The sequence below is a fragment of the Cantharellus anzutake genome (assembly GCF_015039405.1).
Source record: "Cantharellus anzutake strain C23 chromosome Unknown EI90scaffold_78, whole genome shotgun sequence".
NCBI lineage: Eukaryota > Fungi > Basidiomycota > Agaricomycetes > Cantharellales > Hydnaceae > Cantharellus > Cantharellus anzutake.
The window spans coordinates 82,847-102,763 of NW_024067028.1; the positions used below are offsets into that span (position 1 = coordinate 82,847).

A 19,917-nucleotide genomic window follows, 5' to 3' on the forward strand; every position below is an offset into this window, starting at 1 on the left:
CAACATAAACGCAGCAGGGTTAGAGGTTTGCCATTCTGCACCCTGTGCGAGCACGGCCCCGATGCCAGCAGGGCAGGCGTCGGTGATCACCCAGACACGGTACTTGTCTTGGTCTTCTGAATCCGGTATATCCCAGATTATGGGCTTTAGAATCGGCATCTTGCATGCGATTACTTTGATCTGCACGAAACATTTTTTGTGTAGGGCGCTCCAGCGGAACGGCATATGGCTGGTGCATATGGATTGCAACGGTCCAGTGTATGCACTGACGTTGGGCAGGAATTTCGCTAGGTACTCAATGAGCCCTAGGAATCACAGAACCTCGGTGTGGTTCTCTGGCGTTCGCCAGTTCCTTATTTTGTCTAGTTTGTCGGAATCTGCGTGGATTCCATTTGAGTCCACTTTACACCCCAGTATGTCGAGTACAGGGGCGAATGGCTCAAATTTCCTTGGGCTCACATAGAGCTTCTCGTCCCTTAGATGAGTATATATCCACAAGAATTTCTTGTTGTGTTGCTTCACTGTCATAGTTCCAGTGAAGATGTCGTTGAACCATACGTGGACGGCTCGACCGATTTGGTCTCTTAGGATCCAAGTCAAAACACGCTGGAATGTGGAAGGGCCGTTACAGGCAGCACATTCGATATGAAAGTACCGTACAGGGTACTCATCCCCATGTATTGTACGCAGTCCAGTTCGATACGAATCTGTTCATATGGGTCTGTCATATCGATCTTTGATCGATAAGTTACCTGAGCCATACTATCCATGATGAAATGCATGTCAGGCATGGGCGTGACATCGAGAATTGAGTTTGCATTGCGATTTCTCGCATCGATTACAGTCCGTAAAGAACTGTCCTTCTTTGCAAGACAAAGAAGTGGAGCTGCCGTCGCGACTGCCTTGCATTCCCACCACTTGGCTCGCTCATAACGAGCGATCTTTTCTCGAAGCTGCGGTTCGAGGGCCTGTGTCATATCCCGGAATCCCGACCCCGCACACTCCCACCACATCACACCTTCCTAACAACTTCACCATCCCCTACACCATGCCTCCCCACTCTCCAAATCACCTTCCCTCCTGGCTGTCTCAGCTCCGGTCGGGTTGCGGCACACCGAACCTTGGCTACTCCCATCCCGGAACCTCGGTCCCGAGTCGGAACATTCAGAGACCCCGGATTTGCTCCGATATCCTGACGGACCTCCGACATCCCGTGACATGCCCTTAAACCATTCCCTCGCCCACTTCATTTATTGGAGTCACCCAACATCCTTCGGACACGCAACTCCGCTTTCGGAGCTAACCGTATCCTTCGGTGATCTCCTTCACGCTATCACTTATTAGTCATCTTCCATTCTTAGCACGACTACCTTCTTACTACCATTCAGTCGGCTAACCCCCCTTCCCCATTTGTCTTCCCCATTCATTTTCCGGCCTCCAACTCCGCCCTCCTTGGCCCGACACCTCGGTTCCCCGTTTTAGATATCGTTCGGAACCTTTCGGTACCTCTCGGTATCATTCGGTACCTTTCGGTGTTTTCCCCGTTTTGTCATTTCGGGCTTTGACTAAAGTCCTCCCCATCCACTTTTATAAATACACGTAGATTAGAACCTGTAGTTCCTCAGTTCTAATCTCGACTAAAATGCCACCCAAAGTCCCTCTGAGTGATTCCTGTCTCTGTTCTACAAGACACCTCAGACATAAGAAATACAAGGACTAACAGAGACGTAACGGAGGCACAGCGCTCCCTCCGAGTCGCTGAGGCCGCGTCCTTCTTAGAGCCTCTTGTACCATCCAGCAGAACTGGGCTCCCTGAGAAGCTTCAGTTCATCACCGGAGCCCTCGGACCCCCCTCTAGTTGAGCCCCTGCCTGCATTCGGACTCACGCATTCACCCCTTCTTCCATAACGGACGGGTTTTTGACAGCCTGAGGGCACATAGCCCTTCTTTCTATATATTTTTTATTCAGATCAATCAAGTTGATCCGGTGGTTAACCTCCCTGAACAGAGGTAGGACTTCAGGAGCTGGTGCCATGAATTCAGGGTCTGTCATTGGCAGCCCTTCTAAATGGGAACAGTCGGGAAGCCTGAGGTCTTTTGACCTCGGGCTTGGCCAGTGATTGGGCCACTGGGAGGTATCCGTGTCTTTTGAGCAGAGATGGCAAGGATGCATGGCGAAGGGTTTCCAGCCTTCACTGTATTGCGTCATGCCGTCTGTTTAGATGGCAGTTCGGATCTCGGTGCACGGGGAATTTTGGGGTGACCACGTGCAGCAGCCCCCACAGAGGTTTTACCCTGTTCCGTTAGGACATCAAACGTTTTGATGTCGCCCGTCTTTATGTGGACAGTGTGAGTTTCGAAATTGAGGGACGCTCTGTTGGCATTCAGCCAAGGAGCTCCGAGAATGGCGTCGTAGCGGTCAATGTTCACGACGTCAAAATAGTGAGTAGACATAACCCCGTGAATGGTTACGGGAGTATTCATGCCGTACATTATGCACGAACGACTGTTTTTGGTCCCCATCTGGAGAACCAAGGGGTTTGGCAACTCAAGCAGTGGAATATGTACTGCTCGGACAAAATCTGGAGATAGGGCGTCTGTTTCAGCGCCACTATCAAATAGGACAAAAGCGTTTACCCCGGTGATGTTAACCTCGCCGGTGAGTGTCTGCCTTAAGTCGGCGCTGCGGTTTTCAGGGTATTTACCCGCCTCTCGCGAGATTCTAAACTTCACGTTGAATATTGGCGGGATTTTTTTCAGAAGCTTGTTAGGCACTGAAGAACTCGTCACACTTTGCGTTGACGGTTTGCTGTATGAAGATTTTGGGACCGGTATAACACCGTCCCTCTTGTAGGTCTTTACTGCGTCGTTGACAAGCTCAGCTACTATCTGCTCATCAGATGGCAGTTTGTCTGCTTGCCAAGCAGATGCTAATTTAATGGAGAAGTTTTCGTCTGTGGGATCCACGAACGTCATAGCACCAACGAACATGTCGGCATCCACTTCTACGTACTCCTCCTCCACCTCAGCGAGGAGGTTGGGGTCGTACGGGTCGTCCACGAGTCTATCATCGAATGCCTCATCATCGGCCATATAGTCCTGCACCTCTGCAGGATCTTCAACTCCTTCCAGATCTTCTACAGGCTCCGAGTCCTGTAGGTCCTGCTCGTCAGACTCAACTGCTATGTTGTACATGCGCGGTTTGGGCTTATCGTGATTTGGACAATCACATTGATACCCTACTTTCCCGCATTTATAACAACGCAGTTTCCCATCCTTATCCAAGGATGGCGTCGATTTCGCCGCTGTAGACGATGTCAACTTCTCTGTTTTTGGAGCCGGCGAATAGCTCACACGGAAGGTCGAGTGTTGTCCGCTCTTCAGAGTTGACGTGTTCCCCCAAATGTGTTTTTGTACACTTTCTTGGCGGACGAGGAGTCAGCAGCCTTTTTGGGTGCTGCTGCAGCATTGGTATTATGTTTTTGCATCGATTTCGACGCGGTTGGCGCCTGCGAGTCGTTACGATACGCAGAGATCGCCTTAATAGAATCGTACGCGTGGTCCAGGCGGAGCATGGCGGTCCACAACTCGTCTTTCATTGTGTAGTCCACGGAAATTTCATGGCGCATAACCATCTCCCAATGCATTTCGCCAGGGATGGCGTTCAGGAAACGTTCATTGAACGTTGCCTGGTCAGGAGGCGTGATCATCTCCTCAGCTGCACGATACAGCTGGTTATAGAAGTGTTTGATTCCCTTCGTGGAATCATATGAAAGCGTTTTGAACGCTTTCGTGGATGCTACTGCTGCAGACTTCTTGATGAAGGTGCAGATAAGGATCTCTAGTAGATCCCAGAATGGGGGAGTTACCCCGTTCTGCACTCCAATGCGTATATAGTGCATCAGGAGGTCTTGTGCCTCGCCTTCAACGGCGGTTGTCAAAGTGTGGATGTGGAACTCGTTATAAGCTTCACCCTTCCACCCACACGACGACATATAGGCTAGCCATGAGTGCAGCCAGTTGTGGAATATTTTCGAGTTATTCTCTCCAGACCATTTGATGGTCAGAGTCAGTCCCTGCATCTTTTTGAGCAGTTCTGGGCATACATCTGCAGGCAGTGGCTGCAGGATTCGAACCTCCACACTTCGGCGTGCAGACTCAAGAAGCTGAGTCATGAACTCAGATGGATCAGGCACTACTCGTGCCGCAGGTGCTGCGTATGAATGCATGGTTGAGTCAAACAAACCGGGTCGTAAAGACGAGCAGTTTGGAAAGTTGGATGAAGGCTCCCGTTTTGCTTCGGTGCCAAATGGGGCAGGAAATGGTGGGTTGGGCCAGGACGAGCCACCCTCGCCACCATCCTCGTCATCACCATCCCCACTCGGACAGCGGGGCCTTCTTCCCAAGTTAGACCTAACTTGGTCTACACGCCTCTTGCTCCCTTCTGGAGCCGCAGGTGGTTGTGAGAATCGGTGGTAGTTATCCAGCACCCGTCTGAGTGCTGTGCCGTGGGACAGTCTTTCGGGGTCTTCACCGTTTGCCCCACGACCCACGTTGTATATGAATGCTGTGTCTGCATCCAGACGGGCGTTAAAGTCGAAAGTAGATTCGCTGAGACTACATTTAGCAAAGATAGGTCTGACCTTGGTGGGCTGTCCGCCAATGTGATCTACACAATCCTGGACGTAGATCGGGCGTTTTTTCCGTGTGTAATAATCGTACAGAACACTGGTGACTTCCGTGTCACCATCTTCCTCCTGTATCGTCTCCACAGTGGCCTTCATCGGCACTGCTTTCTTTCTCCCATGGTCGGGAGGGAAATTACATGTTTGAGTAGCGTCAATGCGTGGTATTTTCACCCCACCGTTCGTGGGTTGGGATGACAGAATGAACGGCGCGGGCACGAAGCCTGGTCTGAGATGGAATGGAGAAGTTCCACTCTCCCCTGCAGTCGACGATCCAGCCAGTTGTCCTGGGTCGATCTCCCTACCTTTTCCCTTGGCGTCAGTGGTTACTGGTGCCGTCGGCGGGGTAGGTGGCTTAGTTCCACTAAAGATGGGAACAAAATGTCCGTCAGATTCTTGTACCTCGACGGATGGGCGTGAACTTGTCGCCTCTGTGACGACGGCAGAGACAGTGGGGATCCCTCCAGGTATGGGGACCCCACTGATTGGTTGACCCGTTGGATTAACGGGGACTACAGGGACCTCCTGGGGCACTTGCGCCTCCACAGCGGGTTTAGTGATTGGTTGACCCGTTTGATTAACAGGGACTACAGGGACCTCTTGGGGCGCCTGCGCCTCAACAGCGGTTTTTTTCGTCTGGTCAGAGACGACGACAGGGTCTCCACCCGTTGTTGGGTTCACTGGAGGGTTTGCAGGTGGGTTATCCACCGTTGCTGTGGGTGGCTTTGGCTCGTCGCGTCGAGAGAGCGCGAGGAGAATTTCGTTTAGTTTCTCACTAAGTCTTTCCTCCACCTTAATGATGTTACGATCTAGATGAGCAATGTTATCGCTATTCCCAGAGATTTGGGTATTCATGTTACGGACATCGCCTCTCAAGTCGGCGATGTCATCGTCAACTTGGTCGATGCGATTTCTTAGTACTCGTGCCGTTTCAGATGCGAGGGAGTGGGTTGGGGATGGAGGACGCGACGCGCACATTGGGACGAATGCCGCGAGGGTCTCCGCTGCGAGGGCTTCAGACGTTGTGACCTCGTCAACGTGGGACGCATCTGAGACGCGTCCCTGGGCCCTTGCAGGCCCAGATCACCACCATCACTTGAGGTGGTGTCATCTTCCGCCCTACGGCCAGTGGAGGGGCTGACCATGTTGGCAGGAGCGTTGGACGTGCTCCTGGTGTTGTATCTCCACGACATCCAGAAGAGGTGTCAAGTCGTTCAACAAGTTCACGTGAGAACTTGATCAAAGTCACACGTTGTCAGGGGCCGACAACGCGCGCATTGCCAAATGGGGTTTCGGCACCGGTAACACGGTGCCGAGAATGGAAAGAGAATAAGAGTGTAAAAAAGTGAAAGGTATCTTACTAGTTTGGGGACGGTAACGTTCCGTTCCCCCATTCGCCTCAGGCCTCAGAAGTCCGTCTAAGTATATGCTTGATTTGGCTGTATATTAATGGGGTAGAAGTAAAGGCTGATCCACCTTTTACAGCTACCCCGAGGGTTTATATACAATCTTATACATTCTCAGCACAAATAAATAGAGAAGCTTCCGCGACACTAAATTAGCGTCGTGACATAATTATTACACAACACAACATCAACTGATGTTGTGGGCGGAATATAGACATGGGCCGGGGCCTCACACTTCGGCATGCACAGAGGAAGACGGAGGTCAAAGGTTCTGTGCTCAAGTGAAGTGAATGATGGCCACAAAGGATAACCATCGGCACTTGTGCTTACTTTGGAATGCCTCGACAACACTGATCTTTTTGCAATCCTTAACGGATGGTATGCGGATTTCTTTGAACATTGCGTGAACAAGATGGCAAGTTGCTGGGTAACGATCGAGAAGTAGAAAGAATGCCGGGGGAAGATAAGAGTATAACTGAGAATGGATAATAATGGGAGGACCCTGGGTTATCCCGAATTGGCAATAATAGAGGACCTTGTCATCAAACGCATTCAATCAAGGTCGAAAATTCTACAAGACCTGCTACAGAGTAGCGGGAATTTCCGCTGCATGACTTGTATGATGCATAGATGTCTGACAGAAAGCCAATCACATAAATGGATTGGACCATATGAACCGTTCCTATAATCCACAACCTGGGATCCGGTTGAGGTGATTGCAAAACGAGCCTAACCAGTGAACTCAGACCAACCATCCCAACCAACCAAAGATTTCTGAAAAATCCCGTGGATTCCGGTTGATTGAGATCGAGGGACCTGGTTGGCGTGATCCCAGAGCGATTGACATTCAGATGATCTCAACCGGCAGGATCAACCTCGGAGGTTTCCTGATGAGTACGCGTACAGTATATCGCGAAAGCTACTGCTAAAAAAAACAAAACCATGTCCTCATTACTGTCTGTGCTTATCGGTTTCAGAAAGCAGTTCAACTAATTATTTACAATATTTATACACTTCTCTGATCCGAGACTGAGCATACACGACATAGCCCTTAACTTGAAGAGTTGGTCGCTCCCCAGACCCAACCTTCGCACACGTATGAGGGGCACCGGCGCACTTCGAAGTAAATCGCCGCCCAAGGTGTGACACATGTCGCAAAATGCGCAAACCAGACACCTGAAGGTCCTGAATAAACTGGGTGGCACTCTCCGCTTGTTCCATTATCGTCGAACCACCTGTCAAGCCGATAGGAAATCGTAACGGAAACATTGCAAATTACAGCGCTCAGGGGTGAACCGAGGGGGATGTCCGTCACGGGGAACCCGCCCACCTGGTCATTTGCCTCCAGGCAACCAGCTGTTAGGGAAAATATTCATTAAACTGGAGAAGATTTCATTTCTGACTTCGGTTCACCATTCTGCGCTGGGAGGATAACCCAATGCAATGAAGCGTGGCCGGATGATGCAGCAAGGCCCATTATTTTACTTGAGTAAGCAGCTAGTCCAAAGTGGAGCTCAGCCATAACAATCGGAAGTAGAGTGATTAGAACCAAGGTATTCCAGAATCGCATTGTGAAGGTCGGCCGACTGCTACAGGTAATGTCTGTTGCGTGAATAGATATATCAGCCACATGAATCAAGAAGTTCTAACCTCGATCTCGAGCGAAACGCCTAGAGGACTAAGGAGAAACAGGGGGGGCATCCTTCAGAGGCTTTATAGGAGATTCCGCTATCTTCTCAGTCTTTGAAGAGTGAAAAACAATCCTCCGAACTGTTCCTGTTCACTGCCACATCATTAATATTGCCGAAATACCTGCCAGTTAAGACATGTACATAGTGGCCTCACATGTGGAGGTGCTTATAATAGGCCCAATACATTCTTGGCTCCTGTACATCGGTAACCAGGAATAAGGTGTTTTTAACGAAATTTCCTGCTAGATTTCGGGGGCGCGCAATCATTATACAACATTGCTCAATTCCGGCAGGAAAATCGTTCCCAATGTAGCGTGCATGTGGTTAGAATCCGGACGCAGGCCCTTGGCAGAGCGGCCATTGATGCATCCTAAATCCTACTCAGCAGTACGGAGAGTAGCAGGGTAAGCAGTTGTCTAGCAGTTATCAGGGTGGGATTTAAAATGGGGAGCATCGCAGAGGGGAGTGATCGAACTCTCCCATGCGGACTGTATCCGGTTAGATGATGGCAAATGTACGTCGCTTACGGTCGCAAACACGCAGGACCGAGCACATGTGTCTTCATTTCTTATTTAACTGCAATAATCATACCTGTTTGCAATATATCTCGATAATTATTTTTCGCTCTTCCAAGACTGAGTACCGGAATCTCGTATAAAGCCTGTTGAAGAATGGTTCCCCCGGTTTTCTCCTCAGCCCTCTAGGTGTTCTACTCGAGACCGAGGTTCGAACTTCTTGGCCAACATACTTATCACGCCACATACATTACCTGTATAAGTAGCAGTTGGCCGACCTTCACAATGCGATTCTGGAATGCCTTAGTTCTCATCACCCTACTTCCGATTGCCATAGTGGCTGATTTCCACCTTGGAATAGGCGCTTGGACAGAGCACATAGGCAGCTTTACCGGTGCCGGCAAGGCTTCACTGCATTGGGTTTTCCTCCCATCGGACCATGGTAAACCGGAGCCGGGAATGAACTTTTCTCGGGTTTAACAAATGTGTTTCCCCAACAGATGGTTGCCGCCAGGCAAATCACCTGGGCTCTGACTTCCCCATGGTCAGCCTCGGGTCACCACTGATCGTTACGCTTTGCGGTGTGGCGATCACAGTTCCCGATGAACTTGGCCACTGGAACTCCTCGGACGGAGAAAGTGGATATTGTTACCCAACTGCAGATGGCATCAGTACGCATTTTATGACGTGCGGACAATCTACGATGGCTATTTACTTCGATTGTCGCTGGTGTGCGGGATCCGTGTGCAAAGGCAATTGACCAAGAAAACTTCATCGCTCCAACCTGACACTTGGTTATGTAAGCCAAAAAAATGTTGTAAAAATACGCTTGAAATGACCATTACCATTTCCAACAGACTTCCGGATTTGACCAGACTCGTACTCAATCGTCATTGCTCGTGGACGCGCGACACACAACGTCTAAGCACTTTTTGTATTATAAATGTGGAGTCACGTTCTATTTCCAATATAAATAAAAAGGCCATATGCTACACGGAGGTAAAGTCTAAATCCGACCGCCTACTACGAAAAAATGCGACGAGACCACAGTCAGCCTCTCTCAGAAAAGAAGTCAATTACTTGCTTTAAAATTTTTTGATGTCCCTAATTATACATAGAAGAAAGTCACCACTGCATCGCATATGCGTATGGAAATGCCAAAAAAATTGCCAACCGAACCCACACATTCAAATGGATACCAAAACGTGACTCTGGGCCAATATATAAAGTTTTAACCCCAATGCACGCTTGGGCTTCGACTTGATAGCAAAGTGACTGGGCTAGATATTATCAGTCTACAAGTGTCCTAACTACATTCCCACCGAGTAACTTCTTGAGAGAGGATCGCGTCGAATTCGGCAAATGCCTAACTGGCACCTGTAACGCGTAACGCCGAACCCTCCCGGTCGGCACTTTTTTGAAATTTGTAACGCGTAACGCAGGTCCAATGTCCAGGTGTCACGCACTTCGAGCAAAATAAATGGTTGTACAAATTTTCAATTCAAATCTCCCAAATTTGGCAACTACACTGTCAAAAGCGGTACCTCGCCATTTCCTTCTCCAGATTTCTCACCCGTTTAGCGCGTCTACCCCGTGCCAACTCACCACTATCCACTTCAGACCCCGCAACGATTTCTCCAATGGATTCCGCATCAGCCTCTTCAGCACCAATCCAATCCAACTGAAGGCCATCATTCACGTCGGCAAGGCCATCAGGCAGAGTCCCACTGAAAATCCGTCACCCAAACATACCCAGAGTGTTTTGTGTCACGCAGTCCTGGCCTCAGCCGGTCGGTTGTCACGCACCACTCAGGCTTGCCGGTTGGATGTCCGGTGTCACGCTCCAACCCTAGCCGGTTGTTGGTCGTGCCAGTACAATACTCCCACTGCCAGTGTGTAAATTCAGTATCGGAATGGCTACACATTCTAGCGAATTAAGTTGATGATCCGGCAGTGTCCCTTTGGACCCCCAGCGTCTCTGATGAGGCTTCGAGCTTGCACTCCTCTGGAGGTGACGAATTTGAGTCGTCGCGAAACACTCTTATAGCTTATTCTCCTCCGATTTCTGTATCGTCTCTCGATCTTGCGATCTGGTGTCAAGAGCCAAGTTTTTAGATAGCTGCTCAGTTCTCCACGCACCAACCAGATAAGTGCTCATAGATCAACAATCGTTTGCTCTCCTCTCCCCGTTCCCGTTCTGGTATCCGGATAGTCTCTTTCCACTCCTCCGCTGACTCGTACTTGCTCTCCGAACGGGCGGCTCAGCGATTTATCATCCCAACTTCCTCCTGAGCTCATACTCGGACCGCCTCTCGATACGCCACGACCTGTGCCCTCTCAATCATCGCAGTGTGGAATACTCTTCGTCAGTGCTCGTCCACTAGAATCTTTCCACTTTAAACCCCAACGCTGACAACGCCGTACGACGCACTCCGAGTCATATATGTTTTGATTGGGACGTGATGAACGGTCTTGACGTCCCCTACTTGACATGTCACCAGAACAAAAGAACTACAGTGATACATTTCAAATCGTCCATCCAACAACCTCGAACCCATCATGACTGCATCCCTTCTTCTCCTCTCCTTCCCACCCATACTCGTCAGGATGTCTCGAGGCCAAATATTCCCTCCCCCACCCTTATCAACCCTCACCAACATTTCAAATCCTACTTCGACACCCGGTCGGCAGAGCGGCTGCTAGAGCAGGGATGACTGTAGCCAGGGCGGGTAGTCCCGTCTTTGGACGACTGACTCAATACGATGTGCAGCTACTGTGTGGACCATCGATAGAGAGGAGGCGACCGTTGCGATGGGGCCAGAGCTATCGTTGGGCGTAGCAATAAGGGTATTGATAACGTGTGCGTCTAGAAAGGGGCACACTGTTCGAATAGTCGTGCAACCCTTGCCTGCGCCCACTTTTACGTTCTGGGGGGATACCCTCCGGCAATGTGGAAGATGGATTGGACGGCGAGGAGAGAGAAGAATGTTGGTTTGGGGAACAGAAACAAAAATAAGCAGAGAGAGGTCCTCTAGAAAGGGGAGGGGATATTGGCAGCGCTAGCCACCAAAGTTCCCCTCGGTAGCATTCGCGATGCACGGTCGGGCAGGAGTAGCGTCGATTCGTACACGACCAATTCGATAATGGTCATCGCGATCATACAATTCAAATGGCTCACCTACGTTCCGCCCCCCTCTCCGTCTCTACCATTTATGGGCCACTAGCGACTTTAAAAATCCAACAAGAACGACAAGACGCGACGAAAACAACGAAAATGAGAACACCAACGCCGAATAACGCTCAATCCCGCGCCCGTTCTGGTTCAACAAGGTCCCAATTGGCCAGTGGCTTACGCACTCCTCCACTACCGCCACACTCTCAAGTCGACATCTCCTTCTTTCACCCACATACCAGCACCATCTAGGGCACCACATAACAAAAGCACCAGCAACAACAATGGCACGGGTACTCTATCACACAACCACCACTATCACGATCCTAATCCAGGCTTCACGCTCGTGTTCGCGACGACATGACCATTAAACACTTGCCATCGAATCCGGCGTCCCATCCACATCCCCCACCCTAAACTCGTGACGTCAACGGCGCACTGGGCAGATGTCGAGACTAAGGCCGAACTTACGCTGGACACTCATTTGCGCTTGCAGAGGAGGCGCGCCCCACGGATGGGTAGTGCACCGCGAATCGGACTGAGTGCAACTGAGGAAAGAAGAAGAGGACATGATTCAACCTTAGGCCTCAAGACGTCCACCCCCTTTCACGAACACACCTCTCAATTTTATTTCTCCATGTGAGAACACGCCTTTTTTTTCGAGTGCTTGCAGCAACAACCCCCGCGGAGTTTTGGTTCTGAAGCGAGCGAAGCAGAGTAGTATTCCCTTGCGAAAGGTCGGACGAGACACAACCTCGTCAGTGCTTAATACTTTCGCCGACATGCTGGCATTCTGCATTACTCGATCGTGCACTCTGTGTTCATTCGAAACCGTTTACCTTTCAGTCTTTGGTGTATAGGTCACATGAATAAGGTGTCCATCTAACTAATAAATCCTCTTTTCCACTGAGAAGTATCCAAAATCAGACCTAAATTGTGGCTCATAAGCCTATCGATTTACATGTGAGGTGGTACAAGCGGTTCGGGGGTACATGACTCCGCGGTCTTTTGAAATCTTTTACGTTACATCGGTTCCAAGAAGGATGATCTGATCGCTCAAGGGAATGATTCCGGGAATCGCCCCTGCAACTCTGCATAGGTATCCACGGACGTCTCTTTGATATCTCGATAATTGATTCCCAAGATTTTCTTCGACTTCGCGTTGTTCGCTATAGCCGCATGTGGAACCGAAGTGTCCTCCCATGGCTCACGAAGAGGGATGTTATATCCGGCTGCAACCAGTGCGTCGACTGGTGGGTGGAGAGAATTTTTTCAATATCAAACCTTCCATATGAGCAACAATAAGCGAAAGCAATAACTTACTCGCTTGCTGGTAGAAGAAAGGCGCGCTGGATGTAATAATGCGTTCCCCACCTCCCTCTGGCACCTCTAGGGCTAAAACATGCGCAAGAGCGACATCTCGGACGTCCACGAAATTGTTAGAAAAGGTGCCCAGGGGAGCGCCTTTGAACACGCTGTAACGGAACAACGCGATAGTAGCATTCAAGGCAGATACGTCCTTGACCTTTGAATCGAATTAACCAGGAAAAGGCATCGGGTAAACACCATAAGGGTTTTTTCTCACCTCGTGTAGGATCGGCTACAAGTGAATATAGATATAGGAGTAGATCAACGCCAGAGAACGTCGATATGCACCGCCACCAACTTACCCCAAAGACCTGATGCAGCAAAACCCCAAGTTAACTCCAGCCGATGATTTATAGAAACGAAAAGCATACCACACTAGGCAAGATAGTAGTCAGATCAAAGTGCAAGCCCTTATTTTCGTCGATGAACTTCCAGGCAGCTTGTTCGGCCTTGGTCTTGCTTGCTCGATACGTGTGCCCTGCTGGTGCATTCGTTCCCTCTCGCTCAACGATTTTCTCGGACTCCGAGTTCCAGTCGTCCTGTTGAAGCAAAAACCCTCAGTATCGCTAACATGAATCTTTGGTCGTCATGCTTACCTCCGTGAAGGTGTATGAGGGGACATCCTTGGATTCCAATATAGATGCTATAGATGATGTAATCACTATTCGCTTGACGTTGTGCCTGATCTCCATTTGATTAGAAGTGCGCCCTAAAGACAAGTTACTCCGTACCCAAATTGCCGAGCACTTTGAAGAATCCCAAGAGTCCCCTCTACAGCCAGCCTAATGATAGATTGAGGATCACCGGAGACATCGATGGGTGTCGCAGTGTGGATGATGGCATCGGGGTTTGTGGACTTGACGGCTTCGTCGAATGCATTCCCCTGTAACACCATCATTTTTCACTGTTTGTTGGGCCCTAAATGAGCGAACTTGAACCAACGCACTTCAAGATTTTCAACGATAACGAAATCAAATTTATCTCCGAACTTCTTCTTTAGAAAATCCCCCTTCGGCGCTGACCTCACCGTTCCGATGACGTTGTAGCCTCGATTGATGAGGACGAAGACGATCCATGTCGCAATAAAGCCATTTGCAGCAGTTACTAGGACCTTTGCTGGGGACGCGAGGGAAGGCATAGTTCCAGACACAGAGCACAAAAGGTAGTAGTAGTGGATGAGGTTAGTGGGGAGTCGATGGTGAGCACAATCGTCATCTTATATACCGAGTTGGAGCTTATCGGGTCGTGAATGAATGGGAACCGGCTATTAGTCATCCTCCACACAAATCCAGGAAGACTTGAGTAAGCCTTCTGATAATACGTTCGTCTTCGCACCCGGGTCCGGGGAAGACCATACCCACTGTTCAAGATGAGTGCGCACTTTCCTAAACCGCAATAGGTCTAAGAAATCGTGCCCCCCCCCCACAGTTCGCAGCGGTCCCATGACCGGAACCCGTATGCTCACGATGTCTAGGGTAGTGCCGCCGTCATTATTCACGGACGATCGATCACTCCGAAGCCAGGGAATTGCACTTGCAGGTTTACAGCACATTGTGAACATATCATTAAGTGGGCGGCAACTGGGGAGAGAGAGGATTTTATGGCCACGAAGAAGCGCGATACATAGCAACGCCAATGAATTAAAAAACGAGCTTCAGAACACATGAGAGCCCCGTAGCAACGGTGTCGGATACACAGGTGGATTCGATGCTTCCCCCGATTCGATTTCTGGAGTGGTTCCAGCAGAGACCATCCTCCTTAGCCACACGGAAATGATATAATGTGCATTGGGAACCGTATGCACCTTGCTTAAGCGGCTTCCCGTTAAAGAGAGGCTGGTCACCTGCCTACTACAGCAGAAGAATCTTGTGGCACCAAGAAGTCATCGAGAAAAGATGAGTCTCCCTTTTTTGTTTGAACTATAGTGGCCTGATACGGCGCAACAGGAGCGGGAAAGGCTGAGGGTACGAATTTTGAACAAATGGACAGCGCTTTCGTTGACCTCGGTCAACATTTGACGCCGGAGCGTGGGAACCAATTGGACATCAATCATGTCTTCATCCAACAGCCGTGAAGCCCAATTCGAGCACATCGTTTCAGCGCTCAGAAACAGTTTGGGAGCCGCCTCTGGACGGGTGCGGCGTGTTTTTTTGGATGCTATTCGCAAAACGGCGGTAGAATTCCAGTTCGTTGCGATTGGTTTAAGGTACTTACCCGTTGAAACTTAAGACCGTCGCTTGCGCTTGATTTTGTGTCTGGCTCGATCCCCTCACTCATATGCTTCTCGCTCCCCGGAAAAGACAGGCATGCCTAGTGGACTCCGTTTCGGTTGATAGGCTCATTCTTGATGATGTGGTGGGACAGCTTCGGAAAGTACGATTTGATCATTACATGTATCCCTTGTGTACGGACCCTCCTCTCTTCCTCTCAGTAGATTTCGAGCGGATTTGAAGGTACCTTTGTGCTTCAAGAACCATCTTCTTCGCAAGTATTTCTCGTGAACGCCAACATTTTACTGGCCGAGTTGAGGAACGGCCGTCCGACTGAAACACACTTCATCACTGCATCTGACGTACCGAAGCGCATCCCTTGCCCCAGAGGGGTCAGGAGCGCACTATCTTTCCTAGAAGAGCGCTTTCGGGACGTGGGGGCTAGTGATTGCATCATTGGCGTGGATCTTCCACCAATGTCAACGTCAGACGCGATCGCACTCGCCGGTTATCTTCTGGAGTATCCGGTATCTTACGCGCCTGTACTCGACACGGCTCAATCCCAAGTCTTCTTATCAAACGTACCTTTGAAATTGGTAAACGTCTCACTAGAATTGGCAGGTAGACGGTTAGTTTTTGCAGGATTTCTATGCCATTCCAACCCTGTTCAATTCCTCGCACAGGGAATCGGCTACCGTCATACAGTTCTCTTTCCCCAGTTCGCTTGCCAATGTGGTGGCTTTAGGTGATGATCAGATTGCATCACATTGTCGTGCGCTATTCGAGAGTCGCCTACAAAACCCTTTCGCTCCGTGGCTTCGCAAGGCTCTCATCAATATTAATATCGATACAATTTCTCTTGATAGGCTTGCCCTGTAGATATATTGCCCTGTTGTGTATATGTTCACTCTCAAGCACTACACATGTGCACTGGCAGACCAACACCAATATTACGGTACAGCCCCCAAATTAATATACGAGAAGCTCGCCCCCGTGCACGCTCGGGTCACACCCTTTCACAGCCTTCTGGTATATGTCGAATGATACTTGGAACTGACACCAAAAAATGCATTGAGCAGTTGTGCAGCTGCGCTCGACTCTCTGCGGCATGAAAGTCATGATCATAATGAATGCATGAATATAACATTGAGCAAAACGTGGGTATTCTTTTGGCATAATGATAATAGCCGGCTGATTAGAATACCTTTCCCCTCAGGTTCTTGAAACAGGGTTTATGCGGTAACAACATCACCCATCGGTATATCATCACTTGAAACCACTGCTAATGAGACACAGCATCAGAAAGTTTAACCACACAGCAGGAATTGGGCTGCCCACCGTAACGCTCATTGGTATATTGGACGCCGGGAGCATCGCCGCTCAAATGTGGTGGACTTGGTCCGATCCGCAGGCTCTGAATGCGGTAAGCAACAATGACATTTAGGACATCGCAACTCCCACCTGTGGAGGAATGAAGATAGACTCATTATTGATCGCTTCACCCTTTTTCGGGCGGAGGCACGACCGCATGCGAATTCGTGCATTTAAGCTGAAAAGTTCAAGTGAATAGATGCTCGACAACCGAGGTTGACAACTCAACTTTGCAAGGAGAGTGAAGGTGTACACCCCTCCTAAAGACTATACAACGGCAGCTAAAACAACGCATTCCAACCGGTAGTAGAACATGGTATCCTTACTGTATTGAAGAGGACGTAAATAAAATGGACCGATCTCGTGTAAGACAGAAACTGGAAGGCCAATTAGCAAGGGACTGTCTCATCCGTGAGCCTCGCTCACGATAATTTCCATTACGATGGCCATGATGCTAACAAAGGAGATCATTGAATTCAGGTGCGAAGAGGAAACTGAGGGAGTGGTAGTTACCATGGTACTAAGCCGGTGTTCACGGCGTATATTCCCATCAAGGTGAGAACCCGATCCGTTCTAAAGTTGGAGTCAGACTGAAATACGAAGTCAGGTCCACAATTTCCTACGTGCCGTCGAAACCCAGTGCGACTACGCCATAGCAGCGCCACCATACTCCCTGCCACCAGTATGTCAGTTACCGCCTAACATGATGGCATCAGCAGTGAGTACGAAACTGCATCGACCTGAATTTCAACTTACTTGGGACGTACACCATCCAATAATGTCATCACGACGCCCATGCACCAGAACAACATTTTGGATTCTTGCCCTAACGAGGTATCGGGGCATCATCTTAGATAGCTTAGCGATATATACCTAACTTACGATGACACTGCAACATCTAATCGCCGAGCTGTTTCCTCAGCGCTCACGACCAGAGAAGTCAAATTGATTTTGGTTTACCTAAGCCACAGCCTTGAACGTTAGGCCAGAATGTCAGTTCGCAGAACAGCCGCTCCCAACCCGTAAGAACGCACCTAACGTGGTTAATGCTGTCATTAGCTGTTACAGAGAGTTGGTAAGTATGCCTGAAAGCACATATTTGACACAGAAACGTACAATTACCAGGGGCAGCCAAGGGGGTCTGGTCACTACAGAAGATTAATCAATCCACGAAGTAACGAGGTCGAGACAGCACATGCTTTTTCTGATTCGCCCGATGAAGAAGAAATGAACTAAGGAGGATGAGATAACCTTGAGAGGGATCAACTTCGAACTGGAGCGTTGTCTAAACTTGGGACGGACCGTCGTGAACGAAAAAAAGCTGCCCTGCCTTTGGAACAGGATCAGTTCTGAACTTACCGATCGGATGTAGAGAAATACCATGGATTACGGGCGAGAACTGGGCGTTCGGAAACTACCAGAACCCAAACTGTTTCTGTCATACAGCCTCTAGGAATGGTTGCACTAGGCGAGCATCCAAATGACACCAATCAGGGCAGGGCTTACAGGTTGAAGAATTGCAATGCACTATAGAGTCGTCAGCGAGTCTGGCGTAAATTTTGGGTAATAATAAGACTATGTACGTTAGAAATGCAACCTGCCGTGGGATGGGCAGCATAGTAGGTCGTTGAGAAGCGTTAGCATCAGAGTCCAGAAAGGGTTTCTCCAATACTTACTAGAAGCTTTGTCAACGGCGGATCATCAGCGTACGCTGAAAAGTATGTGGATACTTGGATCGTTGTTGCACCAAGCAGCCTGGGTGACAACGGTGGGATGGTGACAAGCTCTATTGGTGATTTGACTGTGCGTGCGGTGCTTCTTACGTTGCATTAAGGAACATTCCAGAGACATAGCCCCCAAATAAATTGTCTATAGGCGTCATGGGGCGGTGAGTTTAACTGAGCAGTCTAGGGCTGGGCTTCTGGGGGGGTCCGGATGGTCGGTCATTCGCCATATGAAAGGCTAAAGCATGTATCGCAATCCTCACGTAGTTTTCCAGCGTCCTAGCTTTTGAAGACACCTTTCTAAGGAGAGGGTTAGAATGGTCTTGCTTGAATCGTGAAATAACGTGTGGGATATTACTTTGTGGAACAGTGCTCAGACTTGAGGGGAGGATCTTCAAGAGGCGTAGATTTCTGGAAGAATCACCCATTCCATCTATACTTATCGATATCAGACCCGTAATTCCGGGGCAATGGTCTCGATTGATTGGCGGTCAGGGACAGACCGCAATGCATCTGAGAGTCTATCCAAGATGAACCGGGAATCCACATGGGGTTACGTACAACATATTCAAACAACTGGCCGGCGGCCGGCGGCTCTGGAGGTCACTTACGCGCAGTCACTTCCCGCCGCTTCATAGCGGGTCCTACAAATATTCCATCCTGGCAACGTTCGGTAGGTGGAGTGTCCATTTTTAAACTGGACGTACGGGCACTGTTGTGGACGCCCCCAAGCACATGGTCCTCTACCATTTGAATTGAGATACCTTCCACGATTTGGCTTACTACGATACCTTTTGGGCCCTGCTTACTGTACGTTCTTCCATCAATAGTGTCCCTCCAAGAACGGAAGCACCATTTTGGCCTAAAATCAGGAACAAGTGGCCGGGGTTTGCTGCAATAGGCAAATTGCTACCACCGAAGAGGTACACAAACTTATTGCAGTATGTAATTCGATTGTACGCAGTGCGAAATTGAAGGGAGCATTAGTCGCATAATCGCTGTCGGGGACATGGTTTTGCCCCATCGGCAATCTGACCGACCGCATGACAAGGTTGTTTGGACGGTGCTGTACCCGTCCCCCTGAACTGTGCTGGGAGGCCCTCACCCTCTCTTACCTTGTTAATTCTTACCTAGAAATGTTGTTACTTCATCACTATATATCCATGACACCCTGCGCCAACGATACGCGCGGTGTAAATCCAATTCAGGTACACCACCACGGTGCCAAAAGATGCACATGAAATGCCTTGTGCCCAATGTTCCAAGATCTGACCTGCTGTATTCCTAACCAAGCGGCATGGTAGGAATGAGAGAACTTTCGTTGATTGGGGATGACGACTGTCATGGCGATCGTCAGGGCTTGATCCGTTGTTGAAATGATATGTTACACGGTTATTGTGAGTGTATGATGCTGATGATCTTCACGGACACTCCTAACCGTATTGCAGATTCCTTGTTTGCTGCGTGGTGTAAGCAAATCGCTTGCATAAGCTCTGATCTTGTGCGTACTTACATCAGTGTCGTATCACATCCAATCACGCACATTCTCCCGCCGGATCCATATCAGGCGTATCAATAACCCGTATACGACTGAGGGGAGGGGAAAAAGGACTACAGCCATTCTGCATCATATTCGTTGCAAGCTGTCTCCTATCCGCCGTCACAAGGACACTCGGCTTCTTGGGATACCCGTGACCGTTTGAAAGCTCCTTCGTGAGGATCAACTCTCAGAAACGTTGGACAGCTTCGGAATAATCTCGCACGGTCAAGGTATT

At 49.4% G+C, this 19,917-nt stretch overlaps 5 protein-coding genes across 5 annotated transcripts; 1 reads left to right on the top strand and 4 right to left on the bottom strand.

Annotated features, from left to right (window-relative positions):
* Nucleotides 1-7,035: 7,035 nt before the first annotated feature.
* On the bottom strand, nt 7,036-7,613 carry EI90DRAFT_3079123 (uncharacterized protein; the record flags this gene model as incomplete). Its single annotated transcript, XM_039061812.1, has 1 exon — nt 7,036-7,613. A coding segment is annotated over exon 1 (272 nt), but the record flags the coding sequence as incomplete, so codon positions are not given.
* Nucleotides 7,614-9,828: 2,215 nt separating this feature from the next.
* Nucleotides 9,829-10,222, bottom strand: EI90DRAFT_3020256 (uncharacterized protein; the record flags this gene model as incomplete). Its single annotated transcript, XM_039057486.1, has 2 exons — nt 9,829-10,024; nt 10,104-10,222. 2 exons carry the CDS (start codon nt 10,220-10,222, stop codon nt 9,829-9,831), a joined length of 315 nt encoding a protein of 104 aa, XP_038910644.1.
* Nucleotides 10,223-12,394: 2,172 nt separating this feature from the next.
* Nucleotides 12,395-13,975, bottom strand: EI90DRAFT_3157885 (uncharacterized protein; the record flags this gene model as incomplete). The annotated part of the gene is made up of 8 exons (XM_039066150.1): nt 12,395-12,719; nt 12,793-12,994; nt 13,055-13,069; nt 13,140-13,148; nt 13,209-13,376; nt 13,434-13,518; nt 13,569-13,720; nt 13,784-13,975. 8 exons carry the CDS (start codon nt 13,973-13,975, stop codon nt 12,526-12,528), a joined length of 1,017 nt encoding a protein of 338 aa, XP_038910645.1. The 3' UTR covers nt 12,395-12,525.
* Nucleotides 13,976-14,643: 668 nt separating this feature from the next.
* On the top strand, nt 14,644-15,881 carry EI90DRAFT_2504929 (uncharacterized protein). Its single transcript, XM_039053145.1, has 4 exons — nt 14,644-15,043; nt 15,138-15,210; nt 15,272-15,675; nt 15,753-15,881. The coding sequence occupies exons 1-4, from the start codon at nt 14,889-14,891 to the stop codon at nt 15,790-15,792; spliced, it is 672 nt and encodes a 223-aa protein (XP_038910646.1). The 5' UTR covers nt 14,644-14,888; the 3' UTR covers nt 15,793-15,881.
* Nucleotides 15,882-16,219: 338 nt separating this feature from the next.
* EI90DRAFT_2503791 (uncharacterized protein) lies at nt 16,220-18,072 on the bottom strand. Its single transcript, XM_039053144.1, has 15 exons — nt 17,778-18,072; nt 17,618-17,650; nt 17,535-17,566; nt 17,453-17,477; nt 17,379-17,390; nt 17,301-17,316; nt 17,175-17,244; nt 17,046-17,116; nt 16,932-16,991; nt 16,845-16,872; nt 16,745-16,795; nt 16,648-16,685; nt 16,509-16,596; nt 16,386-16,461; nt 16,220-16,329 (listed from the first exon to the last, which is right to left on the bottom strand). Coding segments are annotated over exons 2-15 (618 nt in total). The 5' UTR covers nt 17,619-17,650; nt 17,778-18,072; the 3' UTR covers nt 16,220-16,279.
* Between the last annotated feature and the right edge of the window lie 1,845 nt (nt 18,073-19,917).

Bases quoted from the DNA above. Each gene is read 5' to 3' on its own strand.
- EI90DRAFT_2503791 (XM_039053144.1), bottom strand. The intron at 16,686-16,744 runs GTAAGGATACCA...GCCGTTGTATAG, and splicing joins TTTACGTCCTCTTCAATACA to TCTTTAGGAGGGGTGTACAC. The intron at 16,330-16,385 runs GTGGGCAGCCCA...GTGTCTCATTAG, and splicing joins ATATACCAATGAGCGTTACG to CAGTGGTTTCAAGTGATGAT.
- EI90DRAFT_2504929 (XM_039053145.1), top strand. From the start codon at position 14,889: ATGTCTTCATCCAACAGCCGTGAAGCCCAATTCGAGCACATCGTTTCA. The intron at 15,211-15,271 runs GTACGATTTGAT...TCCTCTCAGTAG, and splicing joins TGGTGGGACAGCTTCGGAAA to ATTTCGAGCGGATTTGAAGG. The intron at 15,676-15,752 runs GTTAGTTTTTGC...ACCGTCATACAG, and splicing joins CTAGAATTGGCAGGTAGACG to TTCTCTTTCCCCAGTTCGCT.